This window comes from Acanthochromis polyacanthus, chromosome 2, assembly GCF_021347895.1.
Source record: "Acanthochromis polyacanthus isolate Apoly-LR-REF ecotype Palm Island chromosome 2, KAUST_Apoly_ChrSc, whole genome shotgun sequence".
In the NCBI taxonomy this organism is placed as follows: Eukaryota; Metazoa; Chordata; class Actinopteri; family Pomacentridae; genus Acanthochromis; species Acanthochromis polyacanthus.
In genome coordinates, this window is record NC_067114.1 from 33,716,871 (window position 1) to 33,743,330 (window position 26,460).

General features: G+C 39.4%; 2 protein-coding genes across 2 annotated transcripts; both read right to left on the reverse strand.

The window, feature by feature from the left end:
* Window positions 1-669: 669 nt before the first annotated feature.
* fgf19 (fibroblast growth factor 19) lies at window positions 670-4,574 on the reverse strand. The gene is made up of 3 exons (XM_022211089.2): window positions 4,302-4,574; window positions 4,091-4,194; window positions 670-987 (listed from the first exon to the last, which is right to left on the reverse strand). The coding sequence occupies exons 1-3, from the start codon at window positions 4,510-4,512 to the stop codon at window positions 670-672; spliced, it is 633 nt and encodes a 210-aa protein (XP_022066781.1). The 5' UTR covers window positions 4,513-4,574.
* A 13,540-nt stretch (window positions 4,575-18,114) lies between these two features.
* Window positions 18,115-26,341, reverse strand: fgf4 (fibroblast growth factor 4). Its single transcript, XM_022211088.2, has 3 exons — window positions 25,910-26,341; window positions 24,114-24,217; window positions 18,115-22,245 (listed from the first exon to the last, which is right to left on the reverse strand). Exons 1-3 carry the CDS (start codon window positions 26,304-26,306, stop codon window positions 22,069-22,071), a joined length of 678 nt encoding a protein of 225 aa, XP_022066780.2. The 5' UTR covers window positions 26,307-26,341; the 3' UTR covers window positions 18,115-22,068.
* Window positions 26,342-26,460: the final 119 nt, after the last annotated feature.

Genomic DNA, 26,460 nt, shown 5'->3' on the forward strand with positions numbered 1-26,460 from the left:
TGACTGATCAGTGGGTGAAGAGCAGTGTTGGACTACATATATCATGAAAAGTAGCATTTAAATACTAAATAAATACAGCAAATATAGTATAGAACTGTAGCATAACAGTGTTTTTGCCTGACTTTTTACCATCCCATCCCACTGTAGTTATTTTATCAACATTATGATCTTCACCTACAGGAAGCTCAGTCTTTTCTCATTGTCAATTGAGGGAAGCTATATACATGAAACCCCTCTGGTCATGTTACAGGAACATCGTGAATATATGGTTATTGTCTGTTCAAACCAGAAACACCAGAGAAGCATCATTTCCTTTTCCGTGTGTTTGAAAATCCTGCTCTTTGTTTTTCTGTGGTCGGTGGTGTGCTTCTTTTTGTTCCAAGCAAACACAGCCCTCCCATTGTCCTTGGCTTTTTTCAGGGAGAAGAGTGAGCACACGCCCAGTGTTTGCTCAGTAAATGGAGCATTACTGGATAGACACTCTTTGCAGGCATCGCTCTCCGGTCTGCAGGACACTGCACTTGCATTCTGTTTGGTCACATCTGACTGAACAGTGCTGGCAGCTATTCTGGTGCGGGCTGACTAGACCAGCAGTGAGTCCCTGTTTTTACAACATGCAAAGAGGAGTGCATGGAAGCCCCAGGACACAGGTGTTTCAAAACTGTTGCCTCATCTCTTGTGGAAGCTAGGACTGTGAATGATCTGAGAGAGCTTTCCAAATGAGTCCATGGCATCCACAGGCTCTTCTGTTTGTACTGCACTCAGCTGGTGAGGATTTACAGCTGGTTTAGAGGACAAGGTCTTATCCAGGGTGCTGATCCTGGGGAGGAACTGGGCCAAAGCTGGAACGCCTCGATCTAAACCCTGCTGCCTCTGCCGGTGGTTTCCCAGGCTGAGCAGAGCTCCGTGTCTGTCAGAGATGTAGACGCTGTACCCGTCTGCAAGGATCTGCTCCCTGAAGGTGCAGTCGTCTCTACTGTAGGTGTGCTGAAAAGGTGGAAGATGTTCACATGTAAAATGTTTTTCAGATAAAACGCACGGTCACTGTGAGAAACTGTCTCTTTTGTTGCATAGTGTGTGCTGTTTATTTGACTTACTGTAGCTTTATTTTGGGAACATATTGATTTTGTTTGCTTTGACCTTCCATGCACTGTCTTGATCTGCACTTGTAAACGATACTGTCATGTTTTTTCAATAGCAACAGACATTCCTCTTGTTCCAGTAGTAAAAAAACCCAAAACAAAATCTATCAGTCTAACTTCAGTTACATTAGGTGACATTGGACCTTGTAATATTTCAGGATAGAAATCTAGATGCATGTTGTACAGAGAGGGGGAGGAGGACTTATGGATTATTAAGGGCTCAAGCAGGTTACTTCAGCTGCAATTTTCAAAACAGCAATGGTAATAATTTAGAATTTCTTCTTGTTTCTTTTATGTTGTAATATACTATTATGAAGTTGTTTCTATTCCTATTTATCCCTATAGGGTACATACCAGCAAAAATATTGTCTGTTTTAAAAACTAATTAATTACTTTATTTAAAAAGGAAAAAACAGACGTAAGTGGTGCTGCAAGGTCTGCAATGTCTGTTTACTTTGGACAAAGATAGCCAGCCAGAGGTCAAGGTTGTTGTTGCTGTTGCTGAGCCTTTTCATTCAGGCTTTTCACTTTGCAAACACATCCTACCCTGCACCACAGTGCACAAAGGTTGATGAACTGCTCTTCTGTTTAAATGAATGACTGACTGGCATGCACTGTTTTCTGAGCATGGAAGCTGATTACCAACATATGACGAGCAAAGGAGACCGCGGGTCAGTGAAGCCTGAAGAAATTTTTCTGGAACATCGTTTGAGAATGTTCTAGCATTTGTTGTATACCTGTTTGAAGAAGAGTTAGGTTTTACGTGCATTTTATACGTGATTTGTTGTTTGTTTGTTTTTGCAAGTTTTGAAAAAGGTGCTATTAGAAAAGACCACCACTGTGTTACACTTACTGTTCGTGAGTGAAAATTAATCAGTTGCACTATGTAATTTATTTTTTGTCATGCTATGTGAGAAGTTTAATGTAACCAAGTCAACAGTTTCTATTTGGACTGACAGCTCATCTCATAGAAGCTGAGGTCTGACTCTAAGTGCTGAATGGAGTTTCAGTATCAGCTAAAGTCACCATGCTGTGTAGAACTGAAGACTGCTGATCTTAAAACACTGAGAGGAGCTGAAGTGTCATTTGAAAAGTGACAAATGGAAGAAGGTGAATTGTCAAGTCCTTGAAATTTACAGCCATGTCAGTAGATGCAACCACTTAGCTCACATCTTCTGTTGAAGAGTGTTAAAGCAGGGACAGATCTGATGGGTGGCCTTACCCACTACGGACTAAAATCTGGCCACCCTACACAGTCAATAATGAAGTTTGTTACAGGGCTATACACAAATAACAGGAGTTACATTCAGTGACTACTATTTCTGACAGAACCTTTTTTTTTTTTTTTTTAGAACCCTTTCTCTATGACCATTGTTTCCATATAGATACATTTTACCAGCACAACCATCCCCTGATCAGCTACATTCAACCAAGTAGTTCTGATCAACCACAAAATGTTAACACTGACTTTGTGGCAACTGAAAGTTTTAGTGTTGTCATTGAAAATGTGTATTTTTGTATGTACAGTGTAAAAATTGTTTTATATGTATAAAAAGATGTTTTTACATATTTTGTAATGCTTAGGTTCAACTGTGGGTTTGGTTTGATCTTATACAGACTCCTAGAGACTGTGGGGATGAAACCTACTTTTGGAAACAAACTGCTGAACAGTGAAGATTGACCCAGAACCTGTAGCCAAAAGAAAGAAACAGAAGACTGGATGGACACAGAGTGACGTCTCAACTAGGTGGAAACCCTGAGCAGAACAAGAACACTTTGACTAAAGTGCGTTTGGTGTATTTATCTTGTGAAGCGTAACTTGTAATTTTCTTTTGAGCTGTATCTACAATACAAATGTAGAACTCTACAAAAAACTACAGTTTTACTCAAATAATTAAACAAACATTTTCATGTTGCTTATGAGTCCTCATGGACTTTTAAATGGCACTCTTCCCTTCTCAAGCAAATGATGAGTGTGATTAAAAAAATAAACAAGCTTGTTCTACTGATATATACTGATTTTTTAAGACACATTGTTGAGTCTTGGTGTAAGCCTGGGCAGTCCTATAAAAGCTTTGAATGCCACTAGTTAACAGCGACAGCTTGCTGAACTGTGCAGTGCTGTGATTTAAAGACAGAAATATGGTTGCTTGAAGATGAAAAGGCAGAGTCTCAGTCATGACAAGTTGCATTGTAGAATAAAAGCATAAGAAAAATGACAGTATGAAACTAAAGTCATTATTTAAAAAAAGACATAAAACTGAGCTTCGAAAAACATGACAGTAAGAATGATAAGTTCCAAGTAATTATAAGCTATTATAGCACTTATATAATATCAAATGTATAAAATACAATTATTTCAATCATTTATCCATAAACTTTTATTAGCATTATGAATTTGTCCACATAGCCATTTTACAGTTACATGTGATCCTTTGAGATTTGAATTACTCTCTTTGGTTTTACATGGAATAAAAAAGGCTAACTAAATAAATATATTTAGTGAAATGTTGGCACTATGTGAGTCACGTGTGTTAATGTAAAGCCATACTCATTTGAAAGCTTTTTATGTTTTATTGTTACATCTGAGCACAGATCTGAGCACAGATCATACAGTCATGCACACTATTCAACATATTCAATAATATACAATTTATTCAATATCTAATTAAAACATATTGCCCAAAGTCTTCAGTGATATTTACACAAAATGAACTTTTGTCGGTTGATGTTGTTGCTGTTGTTACTTGTTACTTTATTTTATATTTTGTATTGTTTTTATACCTTACTGTGCCTTCTTGTATATTTGTAGTGTAATGCGCTGCTGGATACCTCAATTTCCTTCGGGACTAGTAAAATATATTTTGATATTATTATTATTATTATTATTTCTATTATTATTATTATTATTATTATTATTATTATTATTAATATCATCAGATGCTTACCGATGAGTACAGCCTGCCATCCCCTTCCATGCACAGGAACCGTGTGGTTTCTACCCCTCTGATGACAACACAGCCTGGATCCACTGGTCGGATCTCCAGCAAGCCTACAGTTCAAATGTTGGTAACAATTAAAAGCCCAGTCAGCCTCCTGCAGTCAGCAACAAGCATCAGGGTGCAGCCTGCGAATTGCCATCTATCATGTTGGACTTACTGTTCACAGTCTGGTCCGCGGAACCGTGGATCTGTCCATCCCCGCTGATCAGCAGGTGCAGTCCCGGCCTGACGGCGTACAGGTGCCGGAGCCGGACCACCTGGCCCCAACCCTGGCTGATGTGGGGCCCCTGGTCCGACAGGGGCATGCATACAGCTCCAATAGCAAAAAGCACGTTGGCAACGGATGCGGTGACCGCGAGCAGCAGCATGGTTCGTCTAATTCCCCGACGCACGGTGTCTTTGCTCCCTCCAGCTGGCAGTGAGTGTCTCATCCGAGCGCAGCCTTTTAAATGGGGCCCTTATCAGCAGCAGATAACCCTCATTCCCACAGCCAGTTCTCAGAAGCGAAACACAACACACCCCTGCAAGGCATCCAACTGCATCCGAGCTCTGCGCTGGCCCCAGACAAGCCCTTACAGTCCAGGTCAGCACTATAGGAATGGTTTCATTTAGATTCCTGCTGTGGTTAACCCTTTGATGCACAACATACGTTAAAAGTGGACCAACTGAGTTTTTATGTTATATATCTTTGCAATAAATTAATTTCATCCATCCATATTCCAGATATTCCCTAATTAAGATAAGATAAGATAAGATAAGATAAGATAAGATAAGATAAGATAAGATAAGATAAGATAAGATAAAACTTTATTGATCCCTCAACAGGGAAATTTACATGTTACAGCAGCTAAACACAAATGAGGAAGGATCAAGACATGAAATACAAAAGGGCTAAAATCGGACTAAAATTAAACTTACAACAAAGCAATGCACATTTTCTCATGTACAGATGGAGCATCTATCTATCTATCTATCTATCTATCTATCTATCTATCTATCTATCTATCTATCTATCTATCTATCTATCTATCTATCTACATATAGCTGTGTACAGGTATGACATGAAAAAAAAAAAAAAAACTTGAGAATCAAAAATCCCTATCAATTATTTTTCGTTTCTTATTTTTTGAATAAAAGCCTTTTTTGTATCACTACTTTTCTAACCCAGAGCATTGGTCAAAACTCATGTTCATTTTCTATGTTATTTCATCTACGGCTGAGTGTTTCTATCATATAGACTATACTGAAATAAGCTATATTTTATAATTTAGTATTCCAATATATTCAGTAAATATATTGTCTTTGTTCAGCACAAATCATCATTTTTATTTTTGTTCTTACTTACATGAACAAGCACAGCTTTTGTATTTCTAAAATCACATTTACACACATGGGTCAAAAAGGACCTGCATGCTTTTGCTATAGCGTTTGGCCAGAAACTGTGAAATTTGTTTGTTTCCAAGTAAGAACACATTTATGCTGGAGAAGTATTGACCTGCCAGACATTTCACAGCTCGGCACAGGTCCTGTCACGCATCTGATAGGCCTACAGTCCTTATCATATTTGATGACCATTGTGTAAGATAACTGTACATAATATTTGATGAGGTTTTAATTATCTTAACAGTGAGTACATTACTTGTCAGATATGCACAAGTAATTAGTATTAGCCAGCTGCTGACACATTATATTTTTGTTTGCTAATTCTTGTATAGACCCTTTATTTGTTTACAAACATTGTGACGTTTTTTGTGGGCGGGGCTTATGCTGGAGGCAAAAGCGGAGCGAGAAGTCAAGCGGGACTGGGAGTATATAGTTTGCGCTGGGAGTTTGCGCTGCAAACTCGAGCACTTTTAACCCGTTAAACCTCAGTGTACCGCCGGCGGTACACTTACTAATTTGCATAGGAATTTAAAGAATGTCCGAAGGCTGCAAATGCGATTATACAAACACTATACGCCGATGGAAAGCTTAGATTCTCATGAATCCGCCGGTATAAACCACTTTCAGATGTGATTACCACAGCGGATAATATAAACACATTTGTCCGACAAACAACGAATATCCATCCATGCTTTCTCTGTACACGGCTTTAACGTACACAGCGCGACTCACATTTCCGGGTTCATTATTACACACAGATGAAAATATTCCACAAAAAAACGGCCATAATTCAACCTTGGACATCCAGACGACACAAGCCAGTAAACTATTTTGTCCAAAACATGTCTTGAAGTCGGTATATAATCCACGAATCGGTCATTTTCAAGGAAATGCACCTCGCGATGCGCGTCCCTGTATTTCTCCTCATATTTAACGGGTTATTGTTTTTGATTGTATTTTTTTCTGTGTCTTGTTGTGTCCTTGTTCTTATGGTGTGTGTATTTGGACCCAGTGTCTGGAATAAAGCTGAACTGAATTGAATTGAATTCAATATTTTTTTATTTATAAATAGATTATTAGCGATTTTTTGTACTGAAAATGGCTGGAATTGACTGCAGCTCATCGTCTCTGTCCAGTCTTTTTGCCTCAGTGCATTTAACCACAACTTCGTTCCCTCTGAGCACGAGTGTTCGGTGGAATCCTATAAAACTTTAATTTGCGTTCACCAATGTCATTCCTCCTATTATGGCATCCAAAAACACAGCAGCACGACATTTTAGAAAAGTTGATAGAGCTTAGTCCCTCAGTCTTTCGCCTTTCGGTCACGGCCGCGGACTCCTCTTTTGCCTCCAGCTAAAGCTGTGACGTCATTCGTGACGTGGGTCATTAAAGGGTCTATATTGCTAGATATTGTAGTTAGCTAACTATTTGGCTAAGGAATTAGCTAAGCTACTTACTCAAGCTACTTAGCCAAGTAGTTCGCTAAGCTGTCTCATCTAAGTCACCAAAGTAAAATTGTAGGTTTTGTATGTGTATGTATATTGATGTACATCTGAAAAATATTACTGTGCTTCTAATTCTCTTTATCTGTTCACAGATTTTCTTCAGACATGGAGGATGCTGCTGGAAGAACCAGATGAGTAATATGAGGGACAATTTGTCCTGATTCTGAATCTGAAAATTGTGATGATGATAATAATGACCTAGAATATTTGCCAGGGTAAAGCTGGAATTGTCAGTGTGTCTATGAATCCAGCTCTCCTATATGAGGAAGACTTCTCTGATGACACATAAGACTCATCTGATGAGTAGTTACAGTAGTTATACTACAAATACAGTACGGTTCAATAGCTGTGTTATCTGTTATTAGAGGTATGTGTATGTGTGACAAAATTACAAATAAGCATATTGCAAATATTGTGCTTGGCCCCACTCACTGCTAAGTAATTATTTGAAACTAGTGATGATTATACTCTTAAATCATTTGATTATAAATCACACTTGGATGAATGGCTTGATTTTGACCCATGTGTGAAAACTTGATGTTGTAATACAAAATATATTTTTGTTCATAAAATACGAAAGGAAAATAGAAATAATGATCTGTGGTAATCAAAAACAAGATATTTCAATAATGCATGGAATATGCAATCACAAAATAAATTGATTTTAAAAGATAAAGTAGGGAAGCACTCATCCAGCATGAAATAACACTGAAAATGAATGCTGTACATTAGAGTGGTGTTCAGAATTGCAGATGTAGAACAGACAAGTGTGGAGTCTACCCCAGCTGATTTGGGGCAAAAACTGGGGACACTTTGGACATGTCACCCGTCTGTTACAGGGCTACATATACAGACAAACAATCACACTTGCATTCACACCTACAGGCAATTTAAAATAATCAATTAACCTCAGCATATTTTTGCTGACCGTGGGAGGAATGCCCAGAGAAAACCCACACATGCACAAGAAGAACATGCAAACTCCATGCAGAAAGATCCCAGGAAGGCCGGGACGCAAACCGGCGATGTTGTCGCTGAAAAGCCGAAAGTGCTGACCACTATGTCACTTTGCAGTCCCATGTCGAACATGGTACTACCAAATTGCTAGCTGATCGCAGTAGAAAGTGTCTTTCTACCCCACAAGATGACCATGCACTCATCCCTTCCTGTGTCAGGAATCATCGTCAAACCTCCAGGGACCTAAAAAATAAGTGGGCACCGTGGAGAAATGTGACTTGTTCGACAAGAATAGTTCGAAACTGACTTCTTGAAACTGGTCTGAAGTCACACAGGGCACAGAAGAAGGCCTTCATCATTGAAAGGCAGAGGAAAGCCCGGTTACTCTTTGCTGGGATCACAAGGATTGGACTGTTGATGATTGGGCTAAGGTTCTCTTCAGTGATGAATCCAATTTTCAGTTGATGCCCACTCCAGCCAACTTACTGGTTAGGAGGATGCCTGGAGAATCTACAAACCAGACTGTCTTGCCCCTACAGTAAGACATGTGGGTGGATCAATGACGATCTGGGGTTGTTTCAGTATGGGTGGAACAGGGCAAATGCATTTGTGTGAAGGCCAAATAAATCAGGTCATGTACAGGGCCACTCTTGAAAACAGTCTTCTTCCATCAGCTGGAAAACTCTTTCCTGCCTCCACTGACTGGATTTTCCAACAACCACACGGCAAGGTCAGTTTAAGCCTGGATAGAGAACCAGAACGTTGGAACCATGCCTTGGTCTGCTCCATCACCAGATGTAAATCCAATTAAAAACCTGTGGAAAATCATCAAATGCAAAATGACGAACCACAAACAAAGCAAATTTGTTTGAATTTGTGCTGCTGTGACAGCAGAACAATGTCAGAAGTTGTTGGAGAGCATGCCATGACGCATGGCTGCAATCATCCAAAACAGTGATTATGCAATCAAATACTAACTCCTCTCCATATCATGCAACTAAAAACAGACAGAAGAGAAAACATGGAATAAGAGCACTATTTTTGGCAGAACAGTGCCATAATTATTGATGTAATAATGTAGTTTTTGTTATTATCAAGAAAACCATGGAAAACAGATAGATATCAGCTCTTAAATTAAACTCTCTTGAGCAATTTTTTTGGTCATATTTGTCCAAACAAATGTACCTTTAGTTGTGCAGGCATAATTGTAGCAGTAGCGGCAATAGTAACAGTCGTATTAGCAGTAGCAGTAATAGTAATAGTATTAGTAGCAGTAGAAGTAGTGGCAGCAGCAGCAGTAGTAGTAGTAGTAGTAGTGGCAATCGTAGCAGTAGTAGAAGCAGCAGCAGTAGTTGTAATAGTAGTATTAGCAGCAGTAGTAGCAGTAATGGCAATAGTAGAAGCAGTAATAGTAGTCGCAGCAGCAGTAGTAGTAGCAGTATTAGCAGTAGTAGTAGTAGAAGCAGTAAAAATAATCTTGGTATTGTTCTTTAGTGTAGGCTGGTGGGAGCTCCACTCTTTAACCTTGTACTCCTATAGACTACTTGATGATCACGTTGCACAATTACGTTACATAAAGTGCTACCAAATGTACTCTGTCGAATTGCACATTTTTATTTGTAGATAGGGTAAAGTCTACACATTGGTCGGAATCCAAGAGGAGCTGCTAGACTGGGTCACTCCACACTAAAACAACAGACTTCTTTCCGGTCTTATCACGTTCTGGCCGGGGTTTCCGTTGCTCTGACTGCATTTACATACAAGTTAAACTGTAATCAGAACAAATATTGCCATTCAACAAAATGCAACCAAAGGCCCGGATTTCAAAAGCTTGTCTTTGTTAATTGATCCTCTGTGAGGGAAGATGGTGTTTCTGCCTGTGTGTGCCATGACACTTGTCCCTCATCCTCCACCACAAGCAAATTACGCATTTTCCAGAAATTAAACAGTAGTCGTAGTATGCAAGCATTTCAACACCATACTCCCCTTTGTCCATCTGCAACCTCTGCAAACATTTGTATCCAGAATTTGCCAATATGTAGTGGAATTCAACATCCCTTCTATCTTTGCAGTGTACCAGTGGCTGCCGCACAGGATTTCACCACCTTGTTGAACAGCTGTCATGATGTTCTTTTTTTAATCAAATGCGGCTCCTGTTTCTTTCTTCTTCTTTTTTTTTTTTTTTGCAACATATCTTCAATGACTGTGATCAAAGAGCTCAACTTGAACATCATTTGTAGAGCCCTTCTTACCAAGCGCACTCTAAGCTGATCCAAATGTTGCTTTGTGAGCTTCCAACACTGGCTTTTGTTCTTAATGACATTTCCCTGAAATCTCTTTGATATCTGCTCACAGCCTTCTCCTGCTTTGTAGGATCAGTTAGCTTTATGTCTAGATCCTCAACCACTTGCTTAGTGAAGTTTGTGGTTGTTGAGTGCTGCCACAACGTCTGAAGAATCAGATCAGAACAGCATTCACAAGGTGCTTTGACAGTGAAAACATGTAACACAGACAGTCAAGTAAGATATAGGAAACAAGGCAGTGCAGTAAATTAAAATAAAAAGCAAAAATGATAAGCTAAATGAATAATTAGCTAGGTTAGCATTTATATCAAACAAGGGAACTAGGTCATTTAAAGATTAAAGAGTAAGATTGAAGGTTAAAAGTTAAAAATTAAAAAAATAAAAATTTGAGAATTTCAGAATTTGAGAATTAGAAATGGCATCACACCAAAGAACCAGGTAGCAAAATTAAAATAAAGCAAGAGAGAACATATAAAATAAACAGGACATAGTACAAAATAGAACAGTAAAACTACAAACTAAACTTCACATAAAGGCAAGTCTAAAAGAGTGGGTTTTCAGAAGTGATTCAAAAGAAGTTACTGATGGTGACTGTTGGCTCACGGTCCTAACAAATAGATGTTGAAAGTTAATGAAAATCTAAGAAGTAGCAAGTAGAAAAGTACTGAGTATACTCTTTTACGCTTGAAGTAAAAGTAAATTCACATTTTTTTAATTTAAATAAGTCATGTCTTTACAATATCTGCACAGCTTCTGTCACTAGATGGCAGCCTAAAATACAAAAGAACTCCTCAGGGCATGTGGGGAACATCGGGATTTAAGGAAGGACAGAGAGGAGGACACTAAAACATCTATATATCCTTAAAGAAACTGTTGTTACAGCTGCAGATTAGGCTCTGTGGCCAACCACACAGATGTTTTCACTTACTTTACGTGATTCAATTCCATATACAGTTTGCTTGATTGGCATCTTCCCCACTCTCCTGTTGCATCTGTAACACAGGCCGCCTTACACCATTGTCATTGTTTTTGATACATTATGTATGGATCCACTGAAATTAGACTGCATACACACTACCATTCAAAAGTTTAGGGTCGCTTAGAAATGCCCATATAATTTGAAAGAAAATCATTTAATTAATCAGGAAGTAGGCCACTGTACCCCATGCAGATATTCCATTAAAAATTGTCTGTTTCCAGCTAGAATAGTCATTTACCACATTCTTCATTCATTTTAATGTTACCTGCATTGAAAAAAAATGTTTTTCTTTCAAAAATCAGGACATTTCTTATTGACCAAATTTTTGAACAATAGGGTATGTAAAATTAAAATCTAACAGTTGAAAAATACAGGCACTGTATATATATATATATTTTTTTTTTTTTTTTTTTGGGGGGGGGGGGGGGGGGGGGGGATTGGATACAGTCCATAGAGGTGGACATTATGAACCGTCCTTCACACTGTCTGAGCCATCACAGGAACTCTGGTTTCCGTTGATAACCCCTGTGCCAAGTCTGAAGCACTTGCCAGTATGTTTTTTGGAGCTAGATTGTGCAAGTCATACACTGTCTGTGGCGTCATTTCCAACTCCTGTTAGTGGAGTTGTGGTTCATCCGATACTTGCTGATTACCTCCATGTTTCAAATTTTTTTCAGTTGGTCACTGATTCTTCTGCATCCATTTCAATCATTGTGAAATCAGACTTTTCAGGTGTCGTGGAAATTCTTTTAATTGTAGAGTCAATATTGCATCCAGATAAATACAACCAAAATTAAGAAAGTTCTGGGCATTTTATATATGTTTATATACGGTTTTGTTTCAGTGATCATAGGCGTATTGAGTTTTGGTAAGTTTCTACTTTGGGCCCTGTATTTTTAACATAATCAAAGAATTTTTCCTTTCATAATTTTTTTTTTTTTTGGCTGAAAAGTTGCATCTCCTCAGTACAATCTAAAGAGTGAGCAGCTGTTCAGTGTCACAGACAAGCGCAACTTGTGACAAAGGACTGGGAGCCACTGTATAACACCACAATAATAAGACAAATGACCTTAGTTGAATCTTTCTGTGTCCTCTGAAAGCATTTCTCCCATTAAAGCACCTATGGTAAAATCACTGTACTAACTGGCATTTCACTACACAATATGAAGAATGTAATTGCAGCGCTCTGACAGGATAGAAACACTGCCACAGAGGTGTTTGTGCAGATTTGTTTACTTGGTTACAGGCTGTGCAGCCCAGCTGATGAAATGTGCCTCACACAGCAGACTGCTGCAGTGTGGGCCCACCTGCTGACATTTGAGAGGTATGGCTGTCTTGTAATGTTGATGATGCTGTTTGAGTCAGAGTTGTTTGTTGGCTCAACAAAACTGTAGGACATAGCATGATGATGTCAGGCCACAACACTGGGGTTTTGTGTGTGATGGACGTTGTCGCCGTTATGTGTGGTCATCGACACTCATTTCCACAAATCAGTGGCAGGTCTGCAGATGTGTTTAGAGGTCAGGCTGTTCACTTCCTTATGGGATGACCTGACATATATTTATTTGTTGATTGATGATTCCTGGGTATGCTATATGACACCTGATATATTAAGATTAATACTCGACTGGAAGTAATCCCTGATGAGTGTTTTCAGTTCAGCAGTACTGATGATTCTCCAACAGGGGGCAGTGGCGATGCTTCAAAGAAACATGGCACTTCACAAGTGGAGGGAGGGTTGGGGGGTGTTTGGGTGAGGGCCCAACCTAATAGTGCTTTAAGATTTATGAAGAATAAATAGCTTCAGTCTGTTGTTGTTCTGTGTTGATAGGATCTCTGTTCAGCAGCATTGGTTACAAGTTACTGGCAGCATACTGGTACTGTGTGTTTCCTCATTTTTATGTATAAAATAATGAAAATTGGAGGATACATTTTTTACTGTCATTTGTTGTATGTTAGCTCTAAAGTTCTTAGCCTTCTGAAATCCAAACTGTTTTGCATTTTTCGCTTTGGTCACATGTTTTGTCATTGTGTATCCATTTTTCTTGCAATTAATTGCCTCTACATTACTGTGCACATCACCTCTGAAGAGATATTTCATAATGCTGAATGCATATTTCAAAAATGTATTCCTCTGTATAACGTTTTTGAACTGTGCTGCATTTATTTGGGGGATTTTGAAGTTTTGGCTTGGATAAATTATGTCATTTTTTAAAAATTAGATGCTCTGGGCTTGTTTTTCATGTACAGATTTGAAAAGGGACTGCACAGTTGCTCAGCGGTTAGCACTGTCGCCTTGCAGATAGAAGATCTCCGATTTGCATCACGGCCTGGGATCATTCTGCTGGGAGTTTGCATGTTCTCCCTGTGCATGCGTGGGTTTTCTTTAGGTACCCCGGCTTCTTCACACAGTCCAAACATACTCAGGTTAACTGGTAACTCTAAATTATCCATAGGTGTGAATGTGAGTATGATTGTTTGTCTGTATATGTAACCCTGTGATTGACTGGTGACCCTGTCCAGGGTGTTCCCTGTCTTCACCCTAAGTCCGCTGGGATAGACCCTAATAAGGATGAAATGATGTATAGATAATGGAAGGAAGGAAGATTTGAAAAGGCCACCTTATGATTGGTTAATGTAAATGTTTAATACTGAAGTTGATCAATGTTTTGACAATGTCAAGCCACTCACTCCTTGATATTCAGCTGTTTTCTCCCAAAGCCGTATGGCTAAAAGGTGACATTAGTCAATATTGCCTCCTGTCACTGCTATATTCAGTCTTCTATATTAGAGACATGCAGGGACAAAGTGAAGCACAACCACAGATTTTTTATCTGTACTCCACTGCTGTCAGAGAGACTGAGGAGAGATTTTGACGTTCTACATTCACATTATGAACAGCGGTAGGATAGGAGGGTGAGTCATCTTTCACCTGACAATCTGGAAATCTAGTGTTTATCTAGTACTAATGCTTTAAGAGGATGAGGATGAGAAGCCCCATGTTCTTAGAATCCTTCTCAGAAATATCAGAAATATCAAATCACACTCTGATAGTGTACAATTACACAATTTTCTATAGTTGTATGTAACACCTAAATAGTAACCTACCACAAAGCAACATTGTTTGAGTGTTGAGCTCTGATAAAGAGACAGGGTCAGTGGGACCAGTCAGCTGCAGCTTTAGAATGCAAGGCCTCAATTACAAGGCAATAGTCCACGTCATTTCCTAAAGTCGCACATACTGTATATGCACGTCCACAGTAAATAAAAGTGAGAAACGGCTGGGGGAGGGCGGTCGTCTTTAGGAGCCTACCTTCTCTTTACAGCTCAACATCTGGAGCACATCAGACACACAGATGGTAAGGGCCTTTTCCTCACAGAGATAAGCAAGACTTTTCTGTCTAAAAGGACAGAAATATTTACCAGTGACACAATTTTACCTGTTTGTATACCACTATCTGAATGTGTGTGTGTGTGTGTGTGTGTGTGTGTGTGTGTGTGTGTGTGTGTGTGTGTGTGTGTGTGTGTGTGTGTGTGTGTGTGTGTGTGTGTTTGTGTGTGTGTGCGTGCGCGATTGGTATTGGAGCAGAAGCAGGTGTCCTGTCAGACAGATGGTGAGGACATTTGAATGCTTCCACTAAGCACCTGATTTGCCTCTGGAGTATCCAGACAGTCTGACCTGGTTTGCTTTCCTGATTGGTGGATTAATAAAGCAGTCAGTCAGACTGGAGCTGCAGACACGGATTTGGCAGTTTATCTTAAATTAATATTGTGAAAATTCACACAAAGATTTTTAAACTGGGAAACACTTTAATGTTCCGGTGTCTATGTGTGTGTGTGTGTGTGTGTGTGTGTGTGTAGTTGGGGGTTGATCTGAAATGTCCTCACCTATCTGTGTGTCTACTCAGGCACCGGTCAATTGCTGTTAAATCACTTCTCTCTGTTGGCACAGCCGTTGTTGTTAACTTTTTCTCTTCCCTTGCTGCTCAGCTTGAAAGCCTCAGACGTTTGACTCCACAGGTGTGTGTTTGAGTGTGTATCATGGGCAGCTTTTCAGCTATAGGAAAGAGGATGCAAAAGGCTGGGCTCTATCTTTTGGCCAGTTTACAACCTTTAACCAGACCAGCCTTGAGTTCCATGAGCAGAAAGCTGTCATTCTTTCAAGCTGCGATGAGGCCTGTTTTAGCCCAGGCTGCAGCTGAATGGGGGGGACAGAAATACATACGTAGGCAAGCTATGTGACCACCTGTCCTGCTCTGGGCAAGGCTGCAGTGTAGCAGATACACCATCCAAGTAGCAGACAGCAAGCAAGAATGAAAGAATGATATATATTAAAAAAAAAAAACATGTAGTACTGGAATAAACAGCTAAAAGAAAAAAAAAAAGTCACATTCTGATTGGCAGTTTAACCTGCCAGTCAGACTACCATTAGTTTAAATTAACATTTAAATGTTAGTTTAAAAATAACATTTAAACTATGAGTAAATCCTGCAAAATTTGGTGCTTTTTGGAGCCAAAACAAAGAATGGCCAAAAACAGTTGGATGCCAAAAAATCTGATCTCAATGCAGTATTTTAATACTTGTGACAATAGAATGAAACAATGCAAAATTAATTAATTAATTAATTAATTAATAAAAATGTGACGTTCAATCTTTAAATCTTTCTTTCTTGAATTTGATTTCTTTCTGTTTGTGTGCTAGTTATAAGTTCTGTTAGCTTTTTAACATTCTGGCTGTGTTCAAGACTTAATTTTTAGATGGTGACTTGATGAATTCTTTATGATTTTCATATGATATGAAATATTAATTTTTCAATGCTTTATATGTATGTTACATCTGTACAATACTGTAATATGTATGTGTACAAGACTTTATAATAATACTGACAAATTTCAATCAGAATCAGAATCAGAATCGCTTTTTCGTCCCCGAAGGGAAATTCAGTCGTCTGGTTTACTGAAAAAAGTGTTCTCCTCCTTTTTTCCTTTTCATATTTGTCCAATTACGATGCTGAAGATGAATCTGTGTTTATGTTTCTGTGTTTTATCTATGTCCTGCAACAGTCTTATATGATAATTTTCTCATGAAAACAGCCACTGTCACATTTTTACTGTACAGCTTGATTATAAGAAACAAGCATGAATCAATTAAGCATGTATGTTGTCGATGAGGAAAGTGGAAAATTGTGTTTTCCAGATATGTTCCATACAATGTTTGCAATTTTTAACTAAATATTTAAATCATCTGTAGCTATTGAAGCAGCTTTTCAACCGTAGTGTGTCTATAAAGCCTTTGATGATTTCTAATTCACCCATTTACACACACAGCAGTGGTGACAGAGCTGCCATGCATGTAGAGGAGTCAGGGTTAAAATGCCAGCCCTGTGATTTGTGGATAACCCAACCTGTATCCTGACAACAACTCTAAAACATGTCTTAGTTACAAAGACACATGCTTTTATAAATAAATCATTTGTAAATATAAACCATCATAGATATGTTTTAATGTGTAACAGCATCCAGTTTAAGGAAAACCCACTATTCCTGTTTTTACAAGAAAGTTGACTTTCAGAGTGCATTTTCAGACATGACAGCAACAACAACAACCAAAAAAAAAAAAAAAAAAAAAACTGATTGCGAGTCTTCGAAAAGATACAAGCACTTACATGAAACACAATAATAATCAGCAGGTGTAAAAGGAGCTATGATGGCTTTAATCAGAGCTGCACTGTCCATCCTGCTAAAGTGGTGCCACAGACAGCACACCACTGCCTGCCCTTCCAGCAAAGTAGTCTCTGACAAATGGTAGAACGTCTCTCTAAAATCTGTCATACTCCATGCCAAGGAGGGTTGAGTGTTAATCAGAAATGAAGATATGAAGATGGCTGTTCAAAGTATTGAAAAAAGATAAACGTTTGAATCTCCATCATGAAAGGTGTACTGACTTTAGTGCCATAGAGTTTTGAGTGTGGAATATGTATTTTATACATAGCAAATCTAAACTGTTGGTTTTTAAATTCACATCCGACCAAATTAGAAGCAGTGCAGTTACTGTCTGGTGTTACAATTTTGAATCTTATGTGACGTGTTTTCAAGCACGGACAGAGATTCTTTCTGCAATGGTGCTTGTCTTGACAGAAATCACTTCGAAACTCCCTTTTAAAAGAAAGCGTATTCGTGTGAATGAAAGATATGATCATAGAGTAGTCCAGTCATAGTAGAATGTTTGCTTTCTGTATCTGTATGGATGCACATGTCTGGACTAGTAGCAGCTACATGTTTAATAGTTTAGAGATTGTATGTAAATACTGTGAAGAGACTCTCAGTGTTACCTCAGTATCACAAATACTAGCTTTCCGGTGTTGCCCTTTGGAATAACAAAACTTAGTGAAACTCGCTGATTGTTGCTTTATAACTGTTTACATGACAACATCAATACATTTGTGTGATACAATGTCACATATACACTACCATTCAAAAGTTTGTGTTCACCCAAGCAATGACATGTTTTCCATGAAAATTCACACTTTTTTTCATGTACTCACATAATTGCACAAGGGTTTTCCAATCATCAACTAGTCTTTCAACACCATTAGCTAACACAATGTAGCATTAGAACACAGGAGTGATGGTTGCTGGAAATGGGCCTCTGCACCCTTATAAAGATATTCCACTAAAAATCAGCCGTTTCAAGCTGGAATAGTTATCTAGACTGGATTTCTGATTCATTTAATGTTATCTTAATTTAAGAAAATGCTTTTTTTTTTCTTTCAAAACTATCAACATTTTTATTTGGCTCCAAACTTTTGAAAGGAAGTTTGCATAACTGAAAGACTAGCGTATGATATAAGACAACCTCCTGTCAAAATATAGATACTGACACACATTTCAATTAGGGGAACATATTTTTATTGTCAACTTCCTTTAAGTTGGACTTAATCCATGTGCACAGCACATACAGTGTTTCATTTTATTAAGCCCTGTATAAAACTACAAGACAACTGATAAAAGTAGTTAATACAAAATTTACATAAGACCACAGGACTCAATTCAAAAATAGTACAGTATCAACTTGTCACTTTCCCTGAATGCAGAGTTCCACAGACTTATATCAACAGTTTAAAGTGTAGATGTGTAAAAAGAATTGGAACAAAGAAAAGCAGTCATCCATTTTTACAGGTTCAATCATACACTCCCTGATGCGCACTCAGGACCACCATATAATTCTCCAATTTCCTTTCAGCTTTCTCTTGGTATCTTCACTCTAAGGGGGTTTGTTAATGCTCAATGTAAAAAAAAAAAAAAAAATACAGAAAAATTTTTCTCAGTTATCTTTGAAGGATCAAGCCAGGGAGATCTAAGAGTATTCTTTTACTGCCCAGGTTCTGATATATATGTTTGTGGGAGTTCCCCTTGCAACCTGTTTATTCTACTGACAGGATTTTTAAAAATGACTTTGAGGAAATCCTACAGCAAGAGACAGTGTTTCTATTAATCCTAAATATCCATTCTTATGTTTACACATTTAAGACATTTTAGAAAAGGACAGCTCAAACCTGGATACATAAAGACAACGCTATCTGCATGACTAGATACCATCAGGTTTTTGGTCAAACGACTCTGTAATGGTGACATCCGTGGAAGTTTGGGACCTGTTATTGTCTTGTACATAAAAATTTAAAAAACAAAACAATAAATGTGTGTATGGCAGCAGCCTGTCTGTAAAAGTCTGCATGTCAGCAGTGGCAGTAAAGCTGCTGGGAATCATTTGCACCCTCAGAGCAGAAAGCGTGCTACACCAGTCGCATGATGCTGACTTAGGAACTGCACTGCTGTTGCTTGGGCTGTAGCTGGATAACCAAATGAGCAGCTGGGGTAGAGGGCTGGTCCTGGGTCAGTGACAGAGAGCAGAAAGGTATTCTACTGTAAACATGATGCCTGCCATGCAAAGCAGTGACACTGGAGAACACTGAGGCCAGCTGTGAGCAGCAGACACACCAGTATACCTGCATACATTACTGCTGACCGGCTGATATGTTTAAGAGATTTTAACAACCACGCTGTAAAAGAAGATGCTGTGCGACCAACAGACAGTGGCTTTTGCACTTATTTTGACATATATTTCACAGTGAGCCTGCAGAGCTTAGATCAGTCTCGACAGTCATGGTTTGCAGCAGTCAGGACATAAAGGCACTACAAACAACAGTTTGCATGATATTTGTTTGAGCTATTTGCAATTGAATAGCTAGCGTGTGCATTCAGTGTGGCTGGCCTCTGTGCTAATACATCATCACTTCTACTGCAAGCACTCTGACTCAACAGAGCAAACAGTACAGTCCCAAACAGGAGTTGGGCTGGTTACAATATATGTCATCGTATGCGGAATGTTGAAATGAAGATTTCAAATCTCTTAGCTAAGAACTGAATGAGAAAACAGGAGAGCGAACAAAAACAGAAATGGGTAACATGTGGTCACCTATCCCTAGTCCTTTCTTGACCTAGGTTTTTGATGACTGGTGGCTTTATAAATCACTTGCGCCAAAATGAGCCAATCAAAAGCACCTTGTGCCTTTAGACAGTAACTTCCACCCGGCTCTGTTGGTTTAAAACTGTCCTTCCCCCCCGAAAGGAATACCAGAACCTTCAGTTACTGAGAGGTTATATTTACAAAATATATAAAGAAAAATATAGGGTTACTGGCCCTAGCATATAGTACAGTCCAACAGCTGTCCGTAAATATTTCTCCCATGATTATCCTTTCTAAAAGTAAATCACAGGGTAAAGATAGCTGGAACGTGACAAGGCGCAACTAGGACAACATGGCCACCAGAGCTGAGCTGCAGTCAACCACACGGACTCAGAGAGACACAGTGACAAACACAAGGAAGGAGTGTGGCAAAAACGGACAGTAAACTAGCCAGAGCAGGACAGCTACAGCTGCAGGAAGCCATGGCAAAGCCTGAAAAGATGTGTTGGTTTGTCAAAGACAAAATACACAAAAGGGACTTGTCGTACCAGAACTGTGCCAAAGTTTGTAACCTCAACCAAATGTATTTGTGAGCCTGTGAGTTATCCTGAGTGTGTTGTTGTTTAGCACTGCAGAAGGAAATGACTGCAGGGGAAATGCACTCAGTAGATGACACTGATGTATCACCAGAGAAATAAAAACTGAAGGAGTTTCAGGATACAAGGACTCTTCAAGGAATGGTTGGATATTTTTGGAAATATGTGTATCTGCTTTCTTGTGGAGAGTTAGATGGTCACATTGGAACTACTCTCATGGAGATGAATATGACGCTGCAGCCAGCCCCAGTTAGCAAAGATCAGCACTAAGACTCTGAACAAGGGAAACAGCTAGTCTGAGCTTGTCATCAGTTTAGAAAAATACACCCACTTAAGCTCACTTGCAAATTAGATCTCATCTGTTAGTATAAATACAATAAGTGTTTCCTGCAGGGTCACAATGAATAGACCTGTATACGTTGTCCAGTGAGTTTCAAAATAGCGGATTAGTAAATCTTGCTGTCTTTATGCTGCTGGCTGTTACTTCGTATGTCTTTATATGTACTGGACAGGCAAGAAAGTTGTATCAATCTTCCATCTAACTCTGAGCAAGAAATTTGTCTAATTTATAAATTTCAAATGTTTCTTTTGTGTGTGTGTGTGTGTGTGTGTGTTTTTTTAAATCCCAAAAGTGATTTTAAACCACAACTCTGCAAAGCAGCAACTATTGCAGCTCCAGGTCACAGTTACACAAGCAAAAGTGAAATAAACTGAGTTAGGGTGTATTTAATTGCTGTGTTTTTTTTTTTTTTTTTTTTTTTGAAGACTGAGGTCTTCCTTCTTGCTTTCAGGTAGAGATCATTAGGCAAAAGACTTTTTTAAAGGGAGACAAAGTTTGGCACAACACAGGCAAATATTTGTACAGACTTCCCAGCTAATGCTCTCCTGCTTCAGAATAGCATGTTCACTTTTTTTCTCCCCATCCAACAGCCAGACCTGACAATCAGCAACTACTTGACATTAAGAATAGTCATATTCCACAGTCAAGGCTAAAAGTTGTCTGTTGCATTTCAGGTCTTTGACCTTGCCTTTAAACTCCCAAATTCCCCACTTATATAATGTCAGAGTGGATTCCTGTCTCTATCGGTAGACTTATAGATCTGACTGAGATTGACGGCAGAAAAGTTCATAGTTCATCCCCCCTTGCAGAGCTATAAACAGACCAGAGGAGGTCTGTGACCACCCCCTCCTGCTCTCCTCCCCACCTCTCTCTCGTTCTCTCTCTACAGTAAGATGATACTGTTTCAATTAGGCTCCAGCGCCACACAAAAGAACTGGAGCATTGAGTGATCAGTGCCATGTCCCACACCAAAGACACTTGTGCCTCATTTTGTTTTTTTAGACTAAGACTCAAAAAGGTCCTTTTCTGCTGAGAAACAAAACAAAACAAAAAAACACATTAAAGTCATCTGTGCAGTGTTGCGTATTTTCTCATCCGTACAAAGAAAACCAACATCCAAAGACAGGATTTCATTCAGTAGCAGCAAATGTCTGATAAATTAGAAAATGAAAACATAAATAACATGTTGAGCATCTTTGACTCTCCCCCAATGAAAAGACGCCTAAAAAAACATACAAAATAGCTGCTAAACATATGTTAAAGAAATGAATATATCCATAGCAAAAGATCAAATATGATACACTTGCATAAAGCTAGGAGTGAAAGTGCATCATGGTTTGGAGCCTCCCTCCTTCTCTGTCTCCATATTGAGGTGAAGTCTATTTATGAGGCCACTAGATTCTTGGCAAGAAATGTGTCACTGTCATGGCGGGTGACACTCGGTTTCCTCTTTTTGTTTTGCCATTCTTACTCAAGCCGATGAACATCCTCGGGTAGGCTACTGACTCGTAGGCGTTGTAGTTGTTGGCGAGGAGCTTCTCTCTGAACTTACACTCGTTGTTGTAGTGCAACTACAAGAGAAAAGAGATTATTTGAAAATGCTGATTGTCTGAAGGCAGAGACAAAACAAAGATGCCGGGACATTTTCGAGGGGGAATTTCAAGTCTGTATTGTTCACTGTGATTACTATCAAACAATTGCTTTATTTCTGACTGCAGGGCTGTTATTGTACTGGAGCAGTTAGAGCCAGACTTTACACAAAAACTAAGATTTTGTAATGATGAATGATGTGAGTGAGGTAGGACCCAGGACACCAGGCTGTGATTGGGTTGTGTTCTCTCAGAGAGTGGAACGTGAATCATGAGGCTTAAACCAGCTGAATTTAGTTATTAGCTCACCTTTGACTGTGTTATTATTTCAGAAGTAGGAAGTAACCACACCTTGCTGCTCAGTAAGAAGTGCAAAATGTTGCATCATGAATCTAGTCTAAGTCTGTAACTTCTTAACACAAACAACTGACTGTCTTGATTTGGTTGAACTATTAAAACTTATATCTGAGACAATAAAGACTTCGTCATTTTTTTGTATTTCATTTGATGAGGTGAAGTGTTGTTAAGAGTTTTTGAGAAATATACGCTACCGTTCAAAAGTTTTGGGTAATCCAGGGTTTTCTAATCATCAGTTAGCCTTTCAACATGATTAACTAACTAACACAATGAACCATTAGAACACAAATGGGCCTCTGTACCCTCTATGTAGACAGTCTATTAAAAATCAGCAATTTCCAACTAGAATAGTCATTTAAAGATTCAAGGACATTTATTGTCATTGCATTTCTGCAATGAAACTTTGCCACATTAACAATGTCTGGACTGGATTCTTGATAAATTTAATGTTATCTTGATTGAAAAAAAAGTTTTTCTTTCAAAAAAAAGGGTATTTCTAAATGACTGTAAATTTTGAATGGTAGTGTAATCCATCTTACATCTTTTCCTCTTTAAACTAAACATATGATACAGCAACTAATGTCTGCTTAGTCTGTTGATACAGCTAGTTTAACCACAGTTTGTCATCGCTGCATCAGAGTATTTAGTAATAGCTGTTCTCTACATAGAACCGCTGCCACACATTTACTTTGATGGCGTATTAATTAAGCAATGGGTATGTCTAAATTTTGTAAAGACTGACTGCGACAGCACTGCTGAGTTCAACAAGAAGTGACAAAACTTGCTTCTGAATTCCATTTAGATTTTAGACAATTTCCAGTGAGATATTTCTTTTCAGCAACTTAAAGCTTTGCTTAATGTTAAATTGTCCTTCTTGCATTTATTTGTGCTCCAGATCCTCGATTAATTTTTATTAGAATTTTAAAATGTGACTTCACAGACATTTAGATAATTCACGCAAAGCTCGAGTTCCCACAACAACAAAATGCTCATGCTTCCTCAAAATTCCTTTTAATTTTTCTTTAAAAACCTGGAGGGTCAGTGTTGAGTGTCACAAATACTGATCAAGTATTTAAGACATTATAACAAGAAATATGTTTGTGTATATGTATCTGAGTACTTTTCCTCCAGACACTGGTTATTTGAAACATTTCAACACATGTTCCGCCAATTTTCAAACTTTTGAAATCTTGTCTCTGGTCTAAGTCCTGCAGGTGTGTTAGATTCATGATGCCAGTACTCCCAAAAAGCTCATCATACTAATAAACAGACACTTATGGGCAGCATCTGTTAACAGAGCTGGAATCCCACAGCTGGAACAAAGGCTGCAAGAAAATATGCAAAAGTGACAACTGAAACCCGAAACTGTCTTCAGCAAACTAGTATCTGTGTGTGTGTGTGTGTGTGTGTGTGTGTGTGTGTGGGGGGGGGGGGGGTGCAACACAGAAGACAGCAGTGGACAGTCGAGATTACAGTGCTTGTTGTTCACTCACAGATCCGTATAGCTTTCCTTTTCGGTTCATGGCCACAAAGAGTCCGCTGCGAACGCCCAGCAGAGTCACCACCCCTCTCTCCACCGGTGAGATCTGCAGAAGACCTTCAGGGAGAACAAACCACATGCTGAAACATTCTGGTGTGATGGAGAGATCCGAACCTGCTGCTCCACATGGGCACACTGACATTATTGTATGTATTTCAGGAGATGAGCTGGACAATCAAGAGCTCATCACAAAACTGAAGAACTCAAAAGTGTCAACTACCTCTGTTTGGGAAGGTGTGGGACAATACAAACCTCATCTGTCACACAAAAAACAGATGACTTCTTGTTAGGATGGATGTGAAAATGTTAGGACTATGTGAACTCAAACCTATTGTAAAATAAGTTGTCAAAAAGCAAACTTTCAACCCAGCTCTCAAAGTGCCTTAAAGGCACACTCCCATTCAAAAGTTTGGGCTCACCCAGACAATTTCATGTTTTCCATGAAAACTCACACTTTTATTCATGTGCTAACATAATTGCACAAGGGTTTTCTAATTATCAGTCTTTCAGCATGATTAACACAATGTAGCATTAGAACACAGGAGTGATGGTTGCTGGAAATGCACTTCTGTACCTCTATGTAGATATTCCATTAAAAATAATCAACCGTTTCGAGCTAGAATAGTCATTTACCACATTGACAATGATGGGACTGTATTTCTGATTCATTTATTGTTATTTTCATTGAAAAAACAATGATTGTTTAAAAAAACCAGACATTTCTAAGTGACACCAAACTTTTGAATGGTCGTGTATATAAAAACAAGTTGTCAAAATGTAAACTTTCAGCTCAGCTCTCTAAGTACCTTAAAGGTCTGTATTTTCAATGCAGCTGTCATTGTTGGATCTGAATTTGATCTGAATCTCACTGAGATCAACAGGCCTGTTTTCTCTGAGGTTTGGTTGTTGTCATGTAACACCTGAAGGTACTGATCACTTAACAACATGCTGACAGTCATTCTTGCAGAACTGTGGAACCATGGAAAAGTTTAGGTTCAGATTGTCCCTCGGTCTTGACAAACTGCTGACTGCCTTTATCCCTGCTTCACTTTTAAAATGTGGACTGAATTTCTCACTTAGATTTTCTGTAATGTGTCTCCCTGAATTTTTATCCCGTGTCCCAAAATAGTACAGAGGAGGCCCAGTAAAAACAACAAGCCTAGAGTTGCCCAGCATAGCCTGTCGCCACAGCTCGCCTTGTTCTCACTTTAGGAGCACACTTCTCCTACACTGGACGGCAGAGATCAGATCTGCCATGTTGGTCGTGTGTGAAAAGAGGTGGTATGTGAGAGTGTCCGTGGGGACCGCAGGGGTTAGTGTGTCTGAACTGACGGCTCCGTGTCCTAACTTTAGGTGCTGCTGGCCGCCGGCCCGGATCACTGCGGACTCTAGTTACACAGCAGGAAAGCACCGGCACAGCAGTGCTCAGCGGCACTACAGCAGGACTCCAGATGTTGAGGGGGGATCAATATGTGTTCAATGTGACAGCATGAGCAGCAGCATCCAAGAGCACAGGTCTTGATCAGGTGCTGGGCTTACAAAGTGTAACCTGTGGCTGGAAACAGCCTTTGTTTTTGTAATTTAGTCCTGAAAGGTTTCCTCGGAGAATAGGCCAATTTCAATCATTTTTCTAACAGCAGGATTTTATTACCACAAACCTATTTGCGTAATAAAGTGAGTAAACGTGCTAAGTGAGGAAATAAAGAATCACTACCTTCTGCATAATTAAAAAAAACTCACACAACTTACTGTTACGATTTTCGTTGTGTACTCCCGTTATTCTACCGTCCGGTAACACCTGAATATGAAAGCCGATCCCCACATTGCAATAGAGGCGCCGCAACCTTTTAATGCCCAGGAGGTAGTCGCTGTCCCGGCTCATCTCCTCCCGCTTCTCCCCCGGGATACGGGCCAAGGACCGGGAATAAAGAGCCTCCCAGCGGTCCGCCGTCCCGTTCAGGCCGGGGGCGCATCCTGCCAGACCGGTCACCAGGCCCAGGACCAGGACGGTCCGCAGGGCTGCCAGAGAGCCCATCCCGGGTCCGGCTCTGAAAGCAGCTTCCCGGCGTTTGCCTCTCCAGTGAAGCGAGAAGAAAAAGAAGAAGCAGCGGCGCAGCGGAGAGGAGCGTGTGGAAGTTGCGCTCATTCCCAGACCGACAGGCGCACTGGCTTCAGCGTCGGAGCGACATTGATCTGCATTGACGCTATGCAGCCATGCCTCTATATTTATACCTGCATACACATTACATCACAGCTCCACACTGAGAAGAAATCCACAAACTCCATGTTCACAATCAAGC

Coding starts and splice junctions, on each gene's coding strand:
- fgf19 (XM_022211089.2), bottom strand. CDS start 4,512: ATGCTGCTGCTCGCGGTCACCGCATCCGTTGCCAACGTGCTTTTTGCT. Junction 4,195..4,301: donor CGCGGACCAGACTGTGAACA/GTAAGTCCAACA, acceptor TTTGAACTGTAG/GCTTGCTGGAGATCCGACCA. Junction 988..4,090: donor ATGGCAGGCTGTACTCATCG/GTAAGCATCTGA, acceptor CCACCTTTTCAG/CACACCTACAGTAGAGACGA.
- fgf4 (XM_022211088.2), bottom strand. CDS start 26,306: ATGAGCGCAACTTCCACACGCTCCTCTCCGCTGCGCCGCTGCTTCTTC. Junction 24,218..25,909: donor ACACAACGAAAATCGTAACA/GTAAGTTGTGTG, acceptor TTCTCCCTGAAG/GTCTTCTGCAGATCTCACCG. Junction 22,246..24,113: donor AAGGAAAGCTATACGGATCT/GTGAGTGAACAA, acceptor TTTCTCTTGTAG/TTGCACTACAACAACGAGTG.